Below are 21,695 nucleotides of genomic sequence, written 5' to 3' on the forward strand. Positions count from 1 at the left end.
GGAAACAATTCTTATACAGGACTGTCTCAGAAAACTAGAATATTGTGATTTTCTGTAATGCAATTACAAAAACGTCATACATTCTGGATTCATTACAAATCAACTGAAATATCGCAAGCCTTTTATTATTTTAATATTGCTGATCATGGTTTACAGTTTTAAGAAAACTCAAATATCCTATCTCAAAAAAATTGAATATTCTGGGAATCTTAATCTTAAACTGTAAGCCATAATCAGCAATATTAAAATAATAAAAGGCTTGCAATATTTCAGTTGATTTGTAATGAATCCAGAATGTATGACATTTTAGTTTTTTTTTATTGCATTACAGAAAATAAAGAACTTTATCACAATATTCTAATTTTCTGACAGTCCTGTAATACTAAATTATTGTGAGAATCAAGCGACCACATCAGTGAAACCAAACCTCAACAATAAAGCTCGTCAAAGTTGAACCAATTACATTTCTTAAAAGAAAAAAAAAATTAAACAAAAAGGTCTTACACCAACTAGTTTTATGCAAATATATCCATTGCACAGGTATGCATTTTAATTATAAGATAAGTCTCATAAAATTCAAAAATCCTAGTTGTATCTAGGTAATGAGAAATAAAAACGCCACACAGATGTTTTGTAAAAATAGCCAACTTTATATTGTCAGAGCACTCAGTTTTACAATCAGAATGATTTTCCTTTTCATCCAAATGCAGACCAACCGAAACACTGACTCATTCAGGGAGCCAGAGTTAAAAAAAAAAAAAAAAAGACAACTAAACAACACTAGAAGCAAGGAAGTTCAGAATTACCCCTTGAGCCTCACATTCATCCTGTACAGTGCACGAGGCACCTCTGAAACCAGTTATATATATTACATATTAACAAGGAGGATAGGAGTTAAACTGAGGTGACAAAGGAGTAAAAATAACCTTTAATTCTTTAAACTTCACACATGTGTAAAATAACATGGGAACAAACAAAACTTTAATGGCAGAGCATTAACAAAAGATGGCATATTGCAATACACACAAAAAAAGTGTAAAATAAGTTTCTTGGGTTAAGTTGGATAACAAAAGAATGCACTCAAGAATAGAGCAAGGGGGAAGATTCTCATTTACATATTGACATTAATTTGGTCAACAAACAACCGAGTCATGGGGTCATTTCTTTAACCCCAAATTCTTTTGTTTTTTCCACACAAACACGTACAAGGGAAACAATTTATCAACAAGACCAACTCCCCTTTTAGCATTGTTCGTTACACGCAAGTTGCTTCAGTCACACATCTCTTCGGGCAGCTCGTGGGGGTTCAGGATGCCGGGCACAGACATCTGGAGCTTGTGTTTCTCCTCCTGGGCTTGGCGAAGAGATGCCTCTCTTTCCTCCAGGAAGAGATCTGTTGTGTCCTCGCCAGCAAACTCCTGCAGGATCACACAAGCACAGGTTGAACAGTATTCATGTTGAGCTTTCACCTTCAGTCCGCTGGTCCAGCTGCTCGCAGAGCGGCCCTCTGCTTGGAATGCAGAATTAGCAGTTGTACCGTTAGTAGATAAATAACATCTAGAATGACCTGTAGTTGAATAAGGAGACTTATCACACAGTCATATTAAGTTTTAAGAGGCTTACTTTATCTCCTTTTTTTTCATTTTTTATAAAAACTCATATTAAGTCTAAAAACAGCAAACCATTCACATTGCTCCCACGGTTACGAAGTCCTCTGGTCACTCACCTTTATCTGCACGAGGAAGTCCCTCAGGTGTTCCTTGAAGGCCGGGATGTCCTGATTCAGGCTGAACAGACCCGTTACAAACACTTTCACCTGGGCGCTGTAAACAAGACATTCAATCAGGCTCAAGCCATCCCAGCACGTACAAGCTGAGCAAACCAGCACCGACACCTGTTTAAACCCTGCAACAAACGTCCTTTTCTGCTCATCTTATACACTATTTGATGTAGGCTTCTCTGACTTTTTTTATGTCTTTAGGGCCAATCCCAATAAACCCCCTACTTTCTACCACTAGCCCTAAAAATGAGTAGGGCCCTTGTAATCTGCCCTAGGGATTGGGACACCACTTGCTACGTCACTGCGTGGTTTACGTTGGGGTACGTAAGCGACTGCGTAGTTACGTTTGCACATACGTCACACCATATCAGGAAGCCGAAAGCTAAAAGCTGTTTTAATTTCCGCTGTAGCGCTGTTAATATGCCACTTTATTAAGTTTTAATATTTTTTCAGACGTAAAAGTAACCGTTAAGATCCCCAACCTGGGCTCCAAATAACGCCTGATAAGAAATTTTCTCCGAAGTTTTCGGGATGAGAACAGCCTGTCGGCTCGGGAGCTGATTTATGGTTCCGCGTTAAATCGATGCAGAGCCTACGGCGTAGGGTGTGCGTTGCTGCGTAACCTACGCCGTATGCTCTGCCTTGGTGTAACGCGGAACCATAAATCAGCCTTTATTCTGGCGAGGTTTGAAAAAGACTTTGCAACAACGAGCAAGCGAGTGATTATGTACATTCACTGAGTGAATATTATGAAAGTAAAATATATATTTCTCGCTAGAAATGTAATCAAAAACACATTTTTAGTGCAGAAACTAACTCAAAATATTGATTTTATTCACTAAAAAAATAAGAAATGTCCGCCATGTTTTTTTTTTGATTCAGTCTGCAAATGATGACGTAAAGCATTCTGGGAAATTTTTCTAGCCCTCGGTCAGCTAGTGAGCATCTGAAATCCTTTGCTCTGAAGGGCTAGATTCATACACACTACCCCTCGTTTAAGCAACTACATGGAAAGAGGAATTGGGACACCACTACCCTCACGGGAACGCGCAAAATTTAAGGGGAGTGCTAAAAAGTAGGGGTAGTGGGTGTATTGGGACTGGGCCTAAATAAAGTTACAGCTTGTATTTACTATTGAGCTCAGTTTAATGTTAATAAGTCAATCAAATACCTGAACAGGTTTCTGTAGCATACTTACTCTTGTAGGTGTGGGAAGGCCATCTTCAGCAGGTTAGCGATGTACTCCTGGACATGTGTCTGGTTGTTGGTGGGGTTGGCAGAGTTCAGAGCAACGCTGACTTTCCCCTCTTCCACCAGGTTAAACATGTACGCTAAGATGGTGGCATGCATGGTCAGACCTGGAGAAAAGGCAGACAGGCTCAACGGTTACTTTTATCTGCATGTTGACAACGTTTTATGGAACTGAAAAGACTTTTGAAACCCATTTCACACACACGGAAAGTCTTGCTGTGAAAGCAAATATGCTAGATGTCAGCTTGACTGATGGTTGGACCGTTCAGCTGACACATTAAAGTCGATCGTTGGTTGTAACGAGTTGTAACAACGTTAGATAACTAATTATGTAGTGCTGGCAAGCAACCATCATCCAACATCTAGTCCATGTTATCCTAAATCAGACGTCAAGCCAACGTTTGATTTTTAACATGAACCCAATTTTCAAATCTGTATCATAATTAAATTACAATCAAATGTTGAAATACAATGTTGTTCCAACCTCACACTAACTTCAGGTGTCCGCTATCGCTGGCAACGATGAACCAATCACAGAAAAAGACGTAGTAGGATGCTTACCTCCTCCACTTTTTAATGGTGGATTTGTGGAAGACGAATTATTTAAAATATGTGTTTTTTCTGTTTTAGTTACAACTGAACGATATTCTGAGTTAATGTGAATGAGTTGAATAAAGTTTGACTCACCAGACTGTTTTGTTTCACTTTACATGATTTATCATGCTTCTTATAACCCGGTGCGCCTTATGTTTGAAAATCAATCCGTTCATTGGTATTGCGCCTTATAATGCGGTGCACCTAATTATCCGAAAATATGGTAAGTGTAATACTCGTGTTTCACAGCCAGCGGCCTGATGGCCAGTCCTTTTACCTGCGGTGTGTGATGTATCCGTGACCACAGAGAAGATGTGCTGCAGGATGTCACAGAAGTACGTCTGGTAGAAGCTCTGTGCAGCTGCTTCTTCTGCAGACACATTCTGCAGGAGCGTGTAGAGGATCTGTAGACCTGCTCAACAAGCAGAGACAAGCAGAGATGTAAGAGCAGCTTCAACAATCCGCTCTACTCGCTCCCCAGTGCACTTATGGTCAATTTCTATAAAGTCTACATTGAATACAAAACTAGCCATTACTTTATACGTATCCTTTTATGACTCATCTCTTGTAGCTCCATTGTGTTATTTTCTCACATAAATTGTTTGTTGCTTACTAACTCTACTGTGATCCAGTGGAAAGTCTCATCTTAAATTCTGGTTTTGTATTTTCACAGTCTGATTATAATCTTGTAGTTACAAATGTTAGTCTGCAAGAGAAATGTCAGAGTGAATCCAACTAGCTATGCTGATTCAGGGTCGGACCTGTGTCGGCCACGTTCCTCATGGTGTGCTTGAAGGCCCAGATGATGGAGTCCAGAATCAGCTTAAACTGGACCGGAGAGATGGACAGGAAGGCTGGGAAGCACTGGGAGGTGGCAGCTTGGAGGAGATAGAAGAAATGGGTTCTGTGCTCTGGGAATTCTTCAAAGTCCTGTGGATACAGGCGGGAAACGAGAGGGAGATTTAGTGTTGACGTTTCCGGATTTACGGTTGGCCTCTAAAACTATTCTGTAACCAATGATTCAAACTGACCTTGTTGATCATGTTCAACGTGCACTCAAAGACGGCATCAAAGATCTTTGGGATTTCACTGGTAATGTGGACCCCCAGCTTGTTGACAATGGTTGCCATGGTGCTGAGGACCTCAGGCTCTCTGGCCGCTGGGACATTCCTCTGGTAGTCGATGAGCACGGCCTCCAGCAGAGGGGGCACAAAGTTCTCTGCCACCTAGAGAACAGAGGAACACAGAAACACATTAGGAGAATTTGACTTTTTCATAATTTGATAATAATGCTTATAATGTGAATATTTTAAATTAGGCTTTAGGAATGCCTTTAAAACTACTTGAAAAACTGCCATAACCATGACTAGTGTAGTCAAAGAAAGTGTTGAAGATTCCCTCCATTGGAATCCAGAGTGATCGTTTTAAATTGTGAATATTGGAGATTTTAAAATAGCAGAATTTTCAAAGTTAAAAAGGTCAAAAACCGATCATTTCAACAAAATTCCCAGCAGAGCAAGTGATCTGCTGAGTTGCTCGTGACTTTTAACAGCCCCAAACTTTTATGAAATCATCAAAGTTACACAATTGGAGTCAAAAACTGACTGTAAATGCAGCACAAAAATGTCAAAGGCTGCCAACATGGGACCATTCCAGGTCTAAACCTTTGTGTTTTAACCACAAATGCAAACACTAATGACTATGACCTCTCAAATCTCAGGAAACCAGCAGGGTGGATCTCGTCAATGCTGGTGATCTAGAACGAGGTATTTAACTATTCATCAAAACAATGCATAGTTGTAATCAATTTTGAGCCATTTAAAAAGGCCTGGAGAGGTTATTTTACGAGCAGGAAAAAAACAGATACACTTGGAGAAGCATTTTAATTCTTTACAATTTAAATCTAGGGGTACAGGGAAAGGCAGTTTAAAGTTTACTAGCAGCAGGTTTATTCTCAATGCAAAGTGAATGTTTTTTTTTGCTATAAACGCATGTTAATTTAAAACACACTTAAATAAAAGCATTAAACTTTTAAATCTACTCTCCATAATGGGAGTTTGATAATGATGAAACAACAATAGTCTTACCATCTGAGGGTCGTTTGAGCGACTGACCCAGTCTGAGATCAGCTTCAGCGTCTCCCTCTTCACAGTCCTCATACTCCTGATCAGAGGCTGCTTCGTCACCATCTCACCTGTAAAAATCATGAAAAGCAATGAGTCTAAATGTCCAAAGTCAACAAAGATCGGGAATAACAAATACTCAACACACTTTTCAGAAGTCCCAGCTAACATGACTAGACTACTAAGATTTTTTTCCATCACAAGTGATTGACATTAAAAGATGAAATAAAAGATGTGTCAATATAAAAGGCTCACGGTTCCTTTGTCAGTCTATTCCTGAACTCTGACATGTTTCCTTGATGCTTCTGCACACCAAACTTCTGCTTTGATTACTGATTAAAGATGGAAAGATTTTTTCAAATTCTGTTTGTGGAGGGGTCTAAAAGACTGCGTGGAAGCTAAAAGAAGACAGGAAGGTGGTGCAGAGGAGCTGACCGTTGGTTTGGACAGCCGAGGAGATGTTTTCACTAAGACACTTGTAGACGTTGAGCATGTCCAGGTAGATGCGGCCCAGCTGAACAACGAAGGGATGACCCACAGCTTTACAAGCTCTGACGTTTGTCTTGAGGATGCTGCCCAGCTGACGCACCGTTTCAGCGTCTTTCAGGATGTCCACATTCTACCACACAAAGTTCATATGAAAGATTTAACAAATACAAACTAACTTATGAATTATGCTGCAGGATTCATGGAACGAGAACGCACCAGGAGATGACAGTTTCAGTTTCTTACCTTAGTGGCCTGTTGGATTATACTGTCCCACACCTGATTGGGAAGCAGCATATACTTTTCTATCAAAAGATCCTGAACAGACTGGTCTGTCTGAGCGCCGATCATGTAACCTACGGCCTCATAAAATGTGTGGACCTGTAGACGGAAAAAGAAACATGACTAAAAGAACTCTGGTGACATTGTGTCTAGGTTGAGAAAGTAGAGAAGAAAAAAAAAAACCTTTCACTACAAAATACATTCTGAAACAGGGATATTTATAAAAAAAAGAAAAAGAAAAGAAAGAAAATCTGGAAATATGGTAGGAACCAGCCCGGGCAGGACTCACTTGCTGAGGCTGCAGGTCACAAATGATGGTGTTGATGTTGTTGAGGATCTCATCAATGAAGGGCATCACCTCTCCCACCTGAACCTGGACAAAATGACGTCTGCACTTCTGGGCAATCTTGATGAAGGTGTCACACGCCATGTCCTGCACGCCATCGTGGGTCTCTGAGTGAATAAAAAAAAGGGAGAAAAGAAAACCATTGCAGGTCTCACTGTTCAATTGCATTCATGTATTAAAGAAGACAAGTCATGAAAAATGAAAAGCTTCTGGGCTTGAGAAAATGTATGTGTTAGTTTAAACTCAAAACCCCTACCCAAAATAACCCTGTCAGTTTGTTTGTGGCCATCTATGTCTGAAAATATGTCCTTCAATGAACCGATCCCATTCTCCATGTAACATTTCATCACAGAAAAGGCTTAAAATGATCCAGCCTCTTCATCTCCATCCATTAACTTCTGCTTATCCGAGTTCAGGTTGTGGGGACAGTAACCGAACCAAAGAGCCACAGACATCTCTCCCCTCAACCACCCGCTTTGAGGGAATATTGAAGTGCTCCAAAGCTAACAGAGATATAATCCTTCCAGTGTGACCTGGGTCTGACTCACAGCCTTTGGACATGTTATGAGTTACTCAAACTCCTCTACCTGAGGCAACACCTCGTCCCAAACCCAGACGGCCTTTCCTTTTCCAACTGAGAACCAGTGTCAGACCTCTCCACCCATAACTTCAAAGTATATTGTGCTCACCCTCAATCCGAAGTGGGAAGCTGGACATTTTTTGCTTTTTGCTTTGCATTTTCAAAACACTCATCAAGTGTCATATGGTGAACTTAAAGAAATGAGCCAATGCAGCTCCAGCAGTGACTTCGCTAATGTTTTACAACCTGACTGGGAAATTGAAATTCTTGTTTGTATTTTTTATGCTTTCCCTGCCTGAATTTGGAAAATGTTCCTCTTTTGCATGGAGAACATCCGTCATGCAGCACCAGAGTCCACTTATAGAAAAGATTAATGAAGAAAGAAAAATATTTTAGTTTGAAAACTGGACAAATTTAAAGCAGCATAACAACAATTCTGCAATTTCTAGCTTGGCAGCTCCCCTATAGATAGTGTAGATTAAGTCGCTTTTAGATCACTGTCCAAGTTTTACTCTTGTTTAGTCACTCAACTTCCCTTCTGTCATTACTTTCTTGAGTGTGGCCTCTGAGCAGCTCGGTACGGTCTGGTACAGTTCAGTAGGGTTTAGAACCGTCCAGTCCATTCAGGTGAGTGTTTCCACTGCAAGTCGGAGCGCCACGGCCCATGCGGGGCAGTGTTGTTTTCGTCAACGATGACGAAATTATTTAATCGACGCACCTTTTTTTCATTACGATAACAAGATGGTGACGAGTTTAACATGGCTCTTTGAAGGCTAAAACATGACGAGACGTGTTTGAGTTTTCGTTGACCAGACGATCTAGACGAAAATGTTAGTGGGTCAGACGTTCAAAATGCATGACATTTCTGCCTGCCTTTGACATGTCTGCCAAACATTTTTAAATATCAGCAATAGTGAGTTACACAAAGTCCTGTTAGCATATCATATACATACAATGTTACTTGACAATTGGCTTGTGATCAATTTCATATGATCAATTGCTGACTTCAGTCTAAAATTAGCTTGGTTGCGCTGCTAACCCTGGCTGAAGTTAGTTTAGTTGTGCTGACATCAATTTAGTAGCTTATGTGTGTGTTACGGTAGCCTGTGTGTCGTACATGACGGGATTTTGGTCGGCTGCAAGTGTAATAAGTTATCATATTGACCCATGTTTTAGTGACTGTCTGAAACGTAGATGAAAATATAGCATTTGAGACCTGTTGCTGTTCCCCATGTGTCTAAATGAACAGCGCACTTGGCTTCTTTTTGTTTTGCTTCTGTTTGGTTGCTAAGTGATGCGTATATGTCATAAGTATAATATTTATATATTAATATTTGTATATAATAATATTATATAATGTCATTTTGTTTCGACGAGAAATAGCGGAGCGGTGGTGGTGGCTACTGCTGCTACTGCTACTGCTGCTGTGACACGTCACTTCCTCCCAACGGCAGGAAGTGACATGTGCGCTCTTAATAGTACGTCCAAATTAATGCATACTACTGATATTTACTCAAAAGTGTGCCGAATTTAAGTATACTTTTTAGTATATACCGTTTATTATGGCATTTCGGACGCACCGTATGACTAAATCTAAAATGGCTGCCAAAAACAACACTGATGCGGGGTGTAGACCAAATGCTTATCGTGGCATCATAGTAGCGCAACCACAAAAAAAGCGAAGCTATCATAGAAACACTACCAACAGCAGCAATGGAGGTCATCCAGCAGCTTGTTTTTATTAAGCTTTGCTTTTGGTACTTCGTATGTAAAATCTGATTGTGGGCGGCTCGTGCTGGTTTCGCGCTTTTGTCGTGGGTAGTGATGTTTTTTCTGTCCAGTCAACGGATTTATCATGTGATGCCAGTAGCTCCGCCCCTTACCGTACCTTTTCTCTATGGACCTACAAATTACAGGGGCCCAAAAATGATACGGTAAAGTTCGGTTTAACTGGACCATAGGCGCCGGAACCGTGGGTGCTTCGGGACCCGAGCACCCACGGAGATGGCCGAGCACCCACGGGGAGAGCAGAGTAGGCGAGCCCTCATGTCAACAATCACTGATTGGCTAAAGCGGTTTTCAAATAGAGGGCGCACAGCCGGCGCCGGCTTTCCCATTCAAGTGTATGTGCTGCCGCTGCGCAAGAGCGCGCTCCTGACGCACGGCGGGCGCAACGCGGCTTTCACCTAGAACTCGGCGCAGAGCCTGCGCGCATACACCTGTGTAGGCTACACATTTGTTGCAAGTTGCTTAGCGACCGAAAAAAAGTTTTTCCGGTCATGGCGCGGTTTTCCCACTCATTTGGACGTACAGTAGCTACAGCTCGGTTTGCAAAATGCATGTGTCCCTGATTCAAAGAAAAGCTCTGGCTTTAGTTCTTCTTCTGAGGAGGAGGAGACGAGCAGCAGCAGCAAGGAGGGGATGGGTCCATGAAATCCTCATGAGAACACAGGATTTGGGGGAATACAGGCTCGTTCGGGAGCTACAGCTCCATGATGGCCAGGTCTACTTCAGGCTGAATCATATTTTATTAAAAAACCTTTCCGAACTATTTTGTTGTTTTTTAGCTCATGTCAGTCATTTTAGCGGACCTGTAGTGCTTCAGTTTGCAAAAGTATTGACATGTGGTCTTTTCATAACCATATATTGATCAATGATTCAATTGATCCCCAGATGAGGCATGGAAATGCTATATTTTATTTTAAATTGACATTTTATTGTTAAAAGAGCAAAAGAATATCACATTTCTACCACTTAAACAGGTGTGTCCAAATTCTGTGAGATTTCTCTCCACTTTTGTCCCTTTTTATTGATGTCCCGATAGTCCTGCAGTCTCATCCCACAGCTCCTCACAGACTCACAGCCAAGATCATTCTTTCTTCCATGTTGATCGTCTCTGATCTACAAGCTGCAACTTTTTTTTCTCCCTCCACCTTCTCTCCTACACCGCCGAGATGCCGTCACAGGGCGCACGGTGAAATTAAAAAAAAAAAATAATTTCTACTGTTGTAGATTAGAAACGATCAAGAGGGAAGAAAGAATGATCTTGGTTATGAACTATAGAAATATAGCCTCCTTTTTCTCAGATGAACACCCGAATTTGTTAAGAATTTGATTATTATTTGTGTGTGTGTGTGTGTGTGTGTGTGTGTGTGTGTGTGTGTGTGTGTGTGTGTGTGTGTGTGTGTGTGTGCGTGCGGCGTTCATGTCCGTTACCGCTGTTGAATCTAGGTTGCTGAATTGCTGAATCTCGTGCGAAACGACACTACATGACATTCAGCACCCACCAGAAAAAACATAATTCGGCGCCTATGAACTGGACCATTTTATAATGGAAACGCACAAAATACAGTACCGAACCGCTCAGTGGAAACAAGGTTTTAGTTGCTCTGAGTGTTAGTTACATTGTTGCTGAAGCGTTACATAGCTGTCACAGCTGTAACAAGAGACAACAGGACGGGAGTCCAAAGTAACTTAAACAGGAGAAACAGGAGACTGTGGGAACTAAATATGGCTTTCTAAAAGTGAACAAAAATCACTTCAGATCAAACGGAAATTAACATTTTAAAATAAAAAAATTGACTAGTGCTGCGTTAATGACGGGGGATAACTGATTGGATCAGAATATTTCTCCCCTCAGTTCTTACCGTGCATAAACTCAAACAGCTTGTTGACAACAGTCTTAAGGAACTTCCAGTGGGCTCGCAGGAAACGGGGATATTGGCCCACAATGTACATGATGTTTGATGCTATGATGGCCTTGTTGTCTTTCCCTCTTTTCTGCTCACATAAGCCAAGCAGGTCCTGCATATAAAAGCACACAGTTATTATTTTTCACAATTAACACAACAGTGTCAATAACAGACATGGAAAAGACTGCAAAAACTAGTATAAGTTAAACCGTTTAGAGGCTGAAAATAATGTTTCCATAACACTGGTACAAGCCAAGCAAAGAAGTTACCCCTCGTAGAGGTTATCCCACCTTGATGACGGTGACCAGAAACCTCTTTTCATCCTCCTCGTGCATTGCTCCACTGATGGAGCCGATGGCCCAGCAGAGCATGTTCAGGTTTTTCCACGACCACTCGGTGCCGTTCACTTGGTTGTGGAGCTTCTCTGTCATGATGTGTTCAGTGTCTGCGTAGTCCAGATGTGTCAGGTAGACTGTGAGCAAGAGGATTGATGGGTTAGAAACTGAATAGGTGGTGCCACTGTAACCAGAGACTAAACAAGACAGAATATTGCAGAAGCAGGTGGAGCTTTTGGTATAAATAACTGCAAGGTGTGACACTTAATGATCCACCACCATTATAAATGATGGACTAAATGCATTTGTTTAAAATGCCCAAGTTTCATCAACTCAATTTAAAATAAACATCAAAACATTTGAAATGGTTGCATAACATTTACAGAAGCACAATTGAGTTCGGCATGGCTTAAAATGACAAATAAGGCACATTTTAATAAATCCTGTGTAACTGAACTCGAACCACACATTTACTAAGAAATGAGAAGTGACTCACCAAGCGTCTCCCTCATGTTCTTGTAAAGGTTGATGGCATCTGTGTCCTTCATGAACTCTCTGACCACCTCGCCCTGGTCGTTCTCCACCACCAGCACTTCCTCCGGTTTGGCCATACGACTGACCATCAGCAAACGCACCTGTGATGCCAGAGGAGGCAGAGAAAGAAGGACGTCAACTGACTGAGCCCATCGACTCACCCTAATGCACCCGACCTTTTAATTATGCTTAACAAAATGTATCTTTGTTTTGGTAATATGGATTAAAGCAATAAAAACAAAAACACATGACAGGAAATATGATTACAGAACTGATAAAGTATTTTGATTTCCGGTCATGACTGAGGACCACTACAGCTGCTGAATAAAAACTTTATAAAAACACATTTTGCCCAACCTGGGAGAGCACAGGCAGGTAGAGGTGTCTGCGGGGCGGGACGTCAGACAGCAGCGGGCTGCTGGATGTTGAGAAGGGACTCTCTCTGTACAGCTCAGCTGCCAAGTGGTTCCAGTACTCCAGGCAGATCTTAAAGATTTCTGTCTCCTCCACCTCTGACACCAACAGCATGTAGTGCAGGGCCTTGAAGAAAGACAAAGGGCTATGGTCATACAAGAGCATGTAGAGTGATCGTCTTTGCTGCAGCTCCAAGGTTTGTAAAATTATACTCTTGCGCTGCAGGGACATTACAAATGTTGTGGCTCACATCATCAATAGAGATTAAATAGTTAAAAGTATAAAAATATTTCTTCTTTCCCTTTTTTAATTAAGAGTAGCAAGTGAAATATGGCAACAGTGTATTTCTCATTTACTGTCATTGCTGAAGTCAGGGACCAAAGGGGGAAAAACATTTTAAAAAGTCAAATGACATCTTTGTAGAAGTTTTCCCAGGAGTCAGTAACACAGCTGTTGATAATGAAATTAAAGGTTGCCAAAAAAAGCCTCCATCTGGGAGGAATAGTTGATAACAGTTTTATGTTCACCGTCCACCAAACAAAACAGAAAACTACAGAGAAAACATCCACTTGTCAAGTGTCTTGTTATCCTCCTACCTCCATGAGGCTGTCACGCAGGTTGGGTCTTTTCTCAATGATCTGGCCATGTTCTTTTAGGAAGGTGCAGAGGAACAAGCTCAGGTTCTGGATGAAATTCTGCTCATCATCCTTCCCATTGGAATAAGCCATCCTGATGTTGGTGTTCAAAGGCAGCATCTAATCAAATTAGACAACAATAGCACCCATTATGATTTACTCATCCAAAGTATTATTTATTCTTGCCTGTTTTGCCCATATGGCACACATACATACACACACACACACACACATATACATATATATATATATATATATATATATATATATATATATATATATATATTGAACTTGATAAAAACCCACAAAGCGTTTTCTGTGAGCCGCACATGCCAGAGAGTACTGTAAATAATCTTTATTGGAAGAATTCAATGAACATGTCAGATAAACAATTAAAAAACAAAAAAGAATAGAATTAGCAGAAAGAAGTTTGCAGATTTTTTTATGATTTAATGTGTATTTGTAAGTGTGTAATTAAGCACAACTTAAAATGAGCATGTGTACCTGTTTAAGTTGGCCCATAGTGAGCGTGAACAGGTTGACAAACTGCTCTTCGTACTGGTTGACGCTCACGCCAGCAACCTCCGTCAGACATTTCAGTGTCACATTGCGAAACATGGGCACATTCAAAAACTGAAACAGAAAAAAAAAGCAGGTCAGATCAGTGTTGGAGTAGTTGCTCAGGATGAATAGAGGTTAATCTAACTCTTGTTGGTTTCAGACAAACATCTATCATTTTGCTTCTTTTTACACTGGTTAGCTCTTGGACAACAACAAACAAGAGGGGCTGATTTTAACCACGACGGCTGACCATATGAGTGTACTGTGTTGGGGCTCTGACATCCCAGATTTAGTCAAGAAAATAAACTAAATTATCTCACAAAGTCATGATTATTTGAAACGGTGGTCCAGCACACCCAGAATACAGTGTAATGTGACCCCAATCACGCTACTGAAGCTCATTGATTTGCTCCCTGGAAGATAGCGATACAGGATGTAACCCCGGTTCTGTGTTGATGGCAGACAAACGTGCATAAACAAGACATTACTTAGCCTAGAACTCTAGACATACTGTTAGTATATTTAAATCTGCTCTGCAGGTACATCTCGCTGCCCTCTGCTGGAGCTCATCTCTGCCCAAAAGTTGTGGAGCCAATGAAATCCGTCTATTCTTGTAGGGAGTCTCGGGCTGGCTTAACGTGATGACAACAGAGCGGCGACTTAATGTAGATGTAAACAGTGTAGGTGGCTGCAGCTGAGGAATAGTGGCCGTTTAATTCAGCTTTGGTAGCGATAGCTTAGATTCAGACCTTTTATTCAAAAGTTTAACAGAAGACATTATTCAAACCATTCCTTTGCAAGGTAGATGTGTTTGCCAACATGCCCTGCAACTTGCCATCCGTAACGAGAGTGAGACTGGAGTGCAGGCTGATATTTGGCTGCCCTGAATCCTGCTGCTGCTTCGGCAGACAAAAAGGCGAGACACATTGGCCACCAAGGTCTTCTGAGACAATCTCTTAGGAACGGTGGTGGATGACGCTTATGTCATTCACAAATGGTAAACTTCCTCTAACAATAACATAAGCTATAAAGAGGAATAATCTGAACACAGTTATGTGCATCTGTCTACCATTAGCTGTACCCAGCTGTGTTACACATGGTCCCTGGTGTGAGAGACATGGGCTGCGTGTTTGAGCATACAAGTCATTCTCAAATTCTGCTTACAAAAATCACAACAATCACTGGAATAACTTTTTATTACATTGCTTCTCTCTCGCTCCACCGAACTCTACTAAACAACTGACTCTCCCATTGCTCTGATTGGTCGAGCACTAACCAAGTGGATACAAAGGCAGCTTGGATCATTTTTGGACCCTGCATCTTTCTAGTTGTAAGTCTGATCTAATCTATCAGGCTCACCATTACTGGCAATGAAAAAGGATTCAACTGGTTTGTGTAAGGGGTCAAACTAAAATCTACTTCAAATTATACTGCTGTTAAAAAGCTGTACACAAGTCTGACTGGTAATGATTATGATTTTGAATTATGTTTTGATTAAGTGAATAATGATTACCTTGTAGATCAACATGTTGATGAGTTTGGTCTCAAAGATGTAACCTAAAGGAATCCAATTCAGAAAACGTAGGAGAGTTTCCAGTGTGGCATGGACCAGCGGTGCATTCTGGGAGTTTTCCTGTATAGGAAAAAAAATAAATGTAGAAATGCACTAAAATACTATTACACAGCAAAGGAAAATCCTAATAAAAGACTCTGGCCTGTTGTTAACTGTCTTACCATTACAAACTGGCACAGCTGGAATATCTGGGAGAACTCGTTGCACATGCTGAAAAGAGGAGACACAACCTTATAATTACTCTGATTAATCAAAACTTCTGCAGAGGTGTGATACAAAACAGGAGTAAGACTTCACAAAACAACCGTTCACTATGCAAGTCAATATTTGATGAGTGACCTGTCTTTGAGGTGCTTGGCCTTCACTTGGGTCATCTGACCACTGGAGAAGTCAAAGACCTCCTCGCTGAGCAGCTTCAGGATGATCATGTTGTTCTGACAGAGGCTCTCGCTGGTCCGACTCGCACCCACAATATCGCTGATGAAGGTGGGCCAGTGTTTGGGCCATTCTTGTTTTAAGATCTAAACCATTCCAGAACAGGAAAACCAGTCAGTTACCATAACCAACGCTTCAATGTTCCTTCCTTTAAAGTGACAATCAAATCATTACCTGTACAAGGATCATGTTGAGTTTTGAAATATACACCCCTTCTTTCTAAAAAAACATTACAGATGAAAACAACATTAATCTACAGAACAATGATTAACATCAAATGTGTGTAAAAGTGCTTTGCTGATGTCACCTCACCTCTATGTTGACTGGATCAGAAGAGGTTTTGATGATCAACCCAACAACATACTTCTTGATTCCTGAAAGAAATAATGTGGGTCAGCTGTAAATTGCAGCTAACATTTTTCACAAAACAGTAGGACACACACGGACAAGGAAAATAAACAAACTTCTACATAATGCTATTTTCATCTAATACAGATGTGCATTATGGAAAACAATGCGTTTAGTACTGTATTGTGCCTAAGGTAGTAATAACTGAAGTTAGACTGATTCTTCTTCTTGGTGGAGTAACTGGGCCTATTCTTGTCCCTTTTATAATAATCATTATTAAACATTAACACCTGAAAATATCAAGCTGATTGACAACCAGCTGTCTTGTTAAATGAGCAACACTACCCCCTTGTTTTATGGAATAAATTATATTTCAATGTTAATAAATGTTTATAAGAGCTAAGCAAACATGTGCTTCAGTTGGCTGCAAAATAGATCAGTTATAGACTTCCCTGAATTAAAAAGATTTGCATCGATCAAGAAACCCGTACTGATCAACCCCTGATCATATTTCTTATCCTGTTTATTATTAGCCTTAAAGTGCATTTTCATCACCAGCACTGAAGATTTAGACAGCACATGGCTAATTAAGGCTACTATGTGCTATATATATATATATATATATATATATATATATATATATATACACATATACACACACATACACCACACACTATACTACTATGTGTATACACACACACTTCATAGCCCTTTTTTCCATTACTTCTGGAGTTTTCTTGACAGCCACAGTCTGCTGTGTTTCCTGTTCTCATTGAAGTATTAATATCTGACTCTGAATGTTATCTACAAGCAACTATTCTTGCAGGACATCTTATAGATAGATTTGTACGAGCTCGTGAGGATATTATACTTGATATGTCTGAGGAAAGGACACCCAAAAGAGATCCTAGCATATTGATAAAGATTCCTATGAGAAAATAGCACTTTTTACCTTCACACTGATTTCTGGGAAGAATCTTCCAACGCGTTTTGATGACCGTTTCCAGAATCTGCAGAGCATAATACTGGAAGAAAAAATAAATAAAAAGAGAAAAATAGGGGGAAAAAAAAAAGATTGGTCACAATCTTATACATGTACATCCAAATCCATGATCATCTATTGAAACATAGACACTAGGTGCCTCAAATATGAAATTATGAATGCAGAAGTGTAATACAATAAATGTGCATGCCATATGCACCAAGAATCATTAACCTATTGAAAATAAAATAAGAAGACATTTTCAAACACTAGAAATGACAGTGCTTTAGATGAATTATGCCTAATCAAACACATTTACTCTCATCATAAAATCATCCCATGACAGGAATGCAAGAACTTAAACATGTAAGACCTGTTACTGCAGCAAATCTATGCAGTCTGTATTAAATACAGAGAATGGTGGTTAGTGAGCATGAGCATCAAGAGCTGTGTGTGTGACCACTGATCATAAAAGACTTAGTAAAATGCTACTTTCAATTATTAAAATAATTGCATTTGTACTCCAAGGAGTAAAAATATTATTGTATTTTTACATTTATTGTATTGTTTATTCTTTTGTGAAGCACCTTGTGATATTCACATCTGTAAAAGGCGCTATAGAAATAAATTTAACTTACATACGCCAGTTTATGGCGTCCTTGGCTCTGAGGGTGAGTAGTTTGCGTATTTCCTCGTCTCCCCAGTTACTCATCTCACAAATATAGATTCTACATGTTACCTCCTGCTGCTGCCGTTTCCCTCATCAATTGTTTGCATGTTTTATAAAATGATAACAACAAATAAAAAAATAATATAAAACTCCCCGGGTGGGTTGTACTCAGGTTACGCGATCAACAAATTCCTCCCACAGCCCGCCATCCTGCGTTAGTTCTGTTTACATTAGACCTGACCCGCGGTTAATGTATGTTCGGAGGTGAGTCATTGGCAGGGCCAGCTCAACACGACACCCCGCGTCACTCAAGGTGAAAAAGACAGGCGACACACGAGATCTGCGGGTTAAATGCGGGGTATCCGCCAATGTAGGGGCTCAAGACGCCTTCACCTTGATTCACATGCATGGGTCCACTTATCCAGTGGTCCTGATGGACCACTACTACTATTACAACATGTGCAGCTCCACAGCTCTTTACCATTACACATAAAATGTTCATACCTTAGTTGTCATGTTCTGAGAGAATTCCAAGATGGTGTCAACTCTTGTCCAGGCATCTGGATGGTCTTTGAGGCTTGTGAGCACTTCTTGGGCCACCCGTTGCTACAAGAGACATGGGGTAATGCTATGTCAGCCTAAAAACATATTGGCCTTAATTCTAAACATCTCACAAAACTAGAACTTCTCCAAAAAGCAGCATCAGATGGTTATGCAGATATCCTTTTTTTTTCTTTACACACAATCAATTAATTTCATGTAGAACCTAACAACATGCAAAGAGCCCACAATCAAGTGGCCCAGTTCTCACCTGGGATCCGATGTCATGGTACATGGAATTAACAACATTGTCCAACAGGTTGATATCAAGTTTCTGACTGAAGTCCAGCAGCTGTCTGGCTGGATGATCTGCCAACATGGTTATTTCTGCTGGCATAGGGCTCCCTGCAGAGAGAAATCGTTTGAACTGGTAGTCGTGACAAATGTACACATACAATGCACAAAAATAAAATAGATGTTTAATATGCGAGTTACAATAAGAGTTATTACAACTGTGTTAATTAAATTTAACCAGAGGATAAACCAGGAGAATAAATCACACATATCCAGCATGTGAGTACGTGAATAACAAGCAACGTGAGAAGTTTCTTTGGATGAAACAAACTATTTCAGTGCTGAGAGCTGGAGACAGCTTAGGATCTTGAACAATACTAACAGAAGGGACCGTAACCTTTTTTATATTTCTTATTGTTTGCACTATTGTTTCTTATTTGTCTTGCACTGGAGAGGTGATGCTGCGTTCAGTCTCACTGTACCCAGGTACATTGACAATAAAGTATTCTTTTTTTTTAAACATGTTTCTTTATTGGGTAGTCCATGTAATGCATATTACACAATAAACCTTTTTTAAAGGATTCGACAGAATACCCAGTTTTATATTTTACCACACACACAAAAAAAACACCAAAAAAACAAGTAAAATAAATAAGGACACACAAAACTTAACATAACAAACACCCCAAAACACACACACTGCAAAATACGTAATTATAAACAGGTCCCAAAGTAAGTACCAATCAAACTGAATCAGACTGAAGACAATAATAATAATAGGAAAAATAAAGTAATAAAATAAAATACAGGACACACAAAACAACAACAAAAATAAATAAATAAACCATAAAGTATTCTATTCTATTAAACACTGATAAAAGTGAGCAGTGAAGGTGAAACAGCGCCCCCGTGTGGCGGGCTGGTGTGTGGCTCTCGGTGGCTCTGCTCCACCAGAGGAGAGGATGGCTGGTTTAAACAATAAAACACAATAACTACCTGCTATTACGCGCTACAGAACAGTCCCAGACACTGAGACAGATGAGAGAAGGTTTTAATACGAGCCTTGACCTGGCCAGGGGAGTAAATGACTAAAAGCTCTTACCTGGTTCGTGTGGTCTGCTTGTCTTGAAAGTGCAGCTTCGCCAATATGAGCAGCGGAAGACTTAATGAATCAAGTCTTTAACTATGCAGTAAATGTGCACCGTTATCTCATCGCACACCTTTATATTCTACTCTCATCATTCGGAGCTACGAGCTAATGCTAGCTGTGCTAAGTGTTGCTAACACGCGGCGCTAGTGGGGAAATAAAAGTGTGTGTGTTGGATGATTGTAGAATATCGGCGATAAAAAACTACCTTCTCTTTAACAACAACCTGGTGTTTCTTCTCTTCATCCACAACGGAACTCGCCTCTCATTAGATGTTACATCCAGGCTGCTAGCAGCTTAGCATGCTAACGGCAAAGTCAATGGAGGGTTAGCTGTGCTAGTGAAACGGCAGATTAACCACACAGACTCACGCAGTCTCATTTACAGCGGTATTCCGAGTCAAAAAAACGAAGTGAGAGAGTCTGGTTTTATTTCTGCTTCTATTGGCACCACAGTGCTGCAGGTGGGATGTTTTATGTGCTGGTGCTCGCAGCTCATGCCTCCCAACCGCAGACCGGTCTAAACCAGTTGAGACCGGGATATTCATCCTCGCTGCTGCTGCTGTGGCGCCGCGGAAAGTTTGGACTGAGGCCCCGCCCACCCGACACCTCATTGGCTGGGACACGACCGACGTCATCAGCTGTCATCGACGGGGTGGCGTCACCGGGCCGAGGCAAGGCAAATTTATTAGTACTCAGTACTCCGGCCTTTAAAAATGAATTCAAACAATACATTGCAAAAATCCAATACTCTAGAAATAGAGAAGCCATTCAAACCACTAAGTTATGTGCTATGTATAACATTTTTTTGAACTGATCTATAATTTCTGTCTGTGATTATGTTTTGTTTGTTTTATAATGTATTGTTGACAATTTGAAATAAAGTATTGCAAAAAAAAAAAAGAACTCAGATAATTTTTTTTTGTCATATTTTACTTATTCACTAGTTTATGTGTCATTCTCCCTACTTGTGTTAATTTTTACTGGAAATGTATATTTATTTTTTGTTACGTATGTAGTGGAGCATTTTCTGATGTTCTCAATAAAAAAAAAAAGAACTCAGGTAAATGATACCTGTAAAAACAATTAAACTGCTGCTCCTGTTAAATTACACCATGAAAACGTACAGAGCACGAAGGTTTAACTGAATCTTCATTTACGACGAAAGAGTTTTAAAAGTCCATCCATCCATCCATTAAAAATGGAAAAAAAAAAGTTTTAAAAGTAAGTAACAGTTATCTGAACGTATTTCAATAAAACTAATTTTAAAAATAAAAAAAAATAAAAAATTAGTACTCAGTACTCGAGTTGTAAAAGAAAATCAGGGGTGGTGGATTTTATCATATGGGCACAGATAATTTGAAAACTCTTATTTCTAGTTAAATTGTCTCATTTTAGTAAAATAATCTCATTACACTTACAAAACTCATCACTAGAAAAAACCTGTTTCAAGTAGATTTTCACTTGAAATAAGTAGAAACATCTGCCAGTGAAAAAAAAAAATTTTTTTTGCTTGTAATAAGAAGACAAATCTTGTCCCACTGGCAGATTTTCCTACTTATTTCAAGTGAAAATTTACTTGAAACAGGTGAAAATGGTCAAATAAGTTATTTTTCTGGTGTTATTTTTCTGGTGATGACTCTAAATGTTGAAATAGCAGTAAAACCACATTCATTGATGAAATGACATAAGGGATGGAAAGGGGGGATGACAGTTTTACAGGGGGATGATTTTGACCATTTTTATTTCAGGGGGGGATGCCATCACCCCTCATCCCCCCTCAACTCGACTACTGTTTATAAAGCACATTTCACATGATGAGAATGGACTCAATGTGCTCAAAATACATAAACAAACAAACAAATTTACAATAAAAGAAATAGATAACAAGTATTTCATTTAATTTAATTTTTATTTATTCTGATCATGGAAATATGCAAACAAAAGAAACAAACAAGTAAAATGACAACACAATCAAAAGCATATTCCATAACCAGAAAGGAGCAGGAAGAAGAAAATCTTATTCTACCTGCCCCTCCCTCAAAAACTAAATTGAACAATAATAACAGATGGTCGGCACAATTACTTAGTTAA

The 21,695-nt window shown here is 39.9% G+C and overlaps 1 protein-coding gene across 2 annotated transcripts; it reads right to left on the reverse strand.

Moving 5' to 3' along the window:
- Positions 1–635: 635 nt before the first annotated feature.
- xpo1a (exportin 1 (CRM1 homolog, yeast) a) lies at positions 636–20,159 on the reverse strand. 2 transcript variants are annotated; one of them, XM_061725182.1, is made up of 25 exons: positions 19,811–20,159; positions 18,433–18,566; positions 18,126–18,227; positions 16,922–16,994; positions 15,934–15,995; positions 15,796–15,840; positions 15,526–15,707; positions 15,348–15,396; positions 15,127–15,246; positions 13,557–13,685; positions 13,014–13,172; positions 12,361–12,543; positions 11,966–12,104; positions 11,425–11,606; positions 11,090–11,246; positions 6,806–6,969; positions 6,481–6,615; positions 6,184–6,367; positions 5,713–5,819; positions 4,657–4,851; positions 4,387–4,555; positions 3,903–4,037; positions 2,979–3,138; positions 1,727–1,823; positions 636–1,418 (listed from the first exon to the last, which is right to left on the reverse strand). In XM_061725182.1, exons 2-25 carry the CDS (start codon positions 18,556–18,558, stop codon positions 1,272–1,274), a joined length of 3,201 nt encoding a protein of 1,066 aa, XP_061581166.1. In that variant the 5' UTR covers positions 18,559–18,566; positions 19,811–20,159; the 3' UTR covers positions 636–1,271. The 2 variants fall into 2 exon arrangements, with proteins under 2 accessions (XP_061581166.1, XP_061581156.1); XM_061725172.1 differs by having other exon boundaries at positions 19,558–20,159.
- Positions 20,160–21,695: the final 1,536 nt, after the last annotated feature.

This window comes from Cololabis saira, chromosome 1, assembly GCF_033807715.1.
Source record: "Cololabis saira isolate AMF1-May2022 chromosome 1, fColSai1.1, whole genome shotgun sequence".
NCBI lineage: Eukaryota > Metazoa > Chordata > Actinopteri > Beloniformes > Belonidae > Cololabis > Cololabis saira.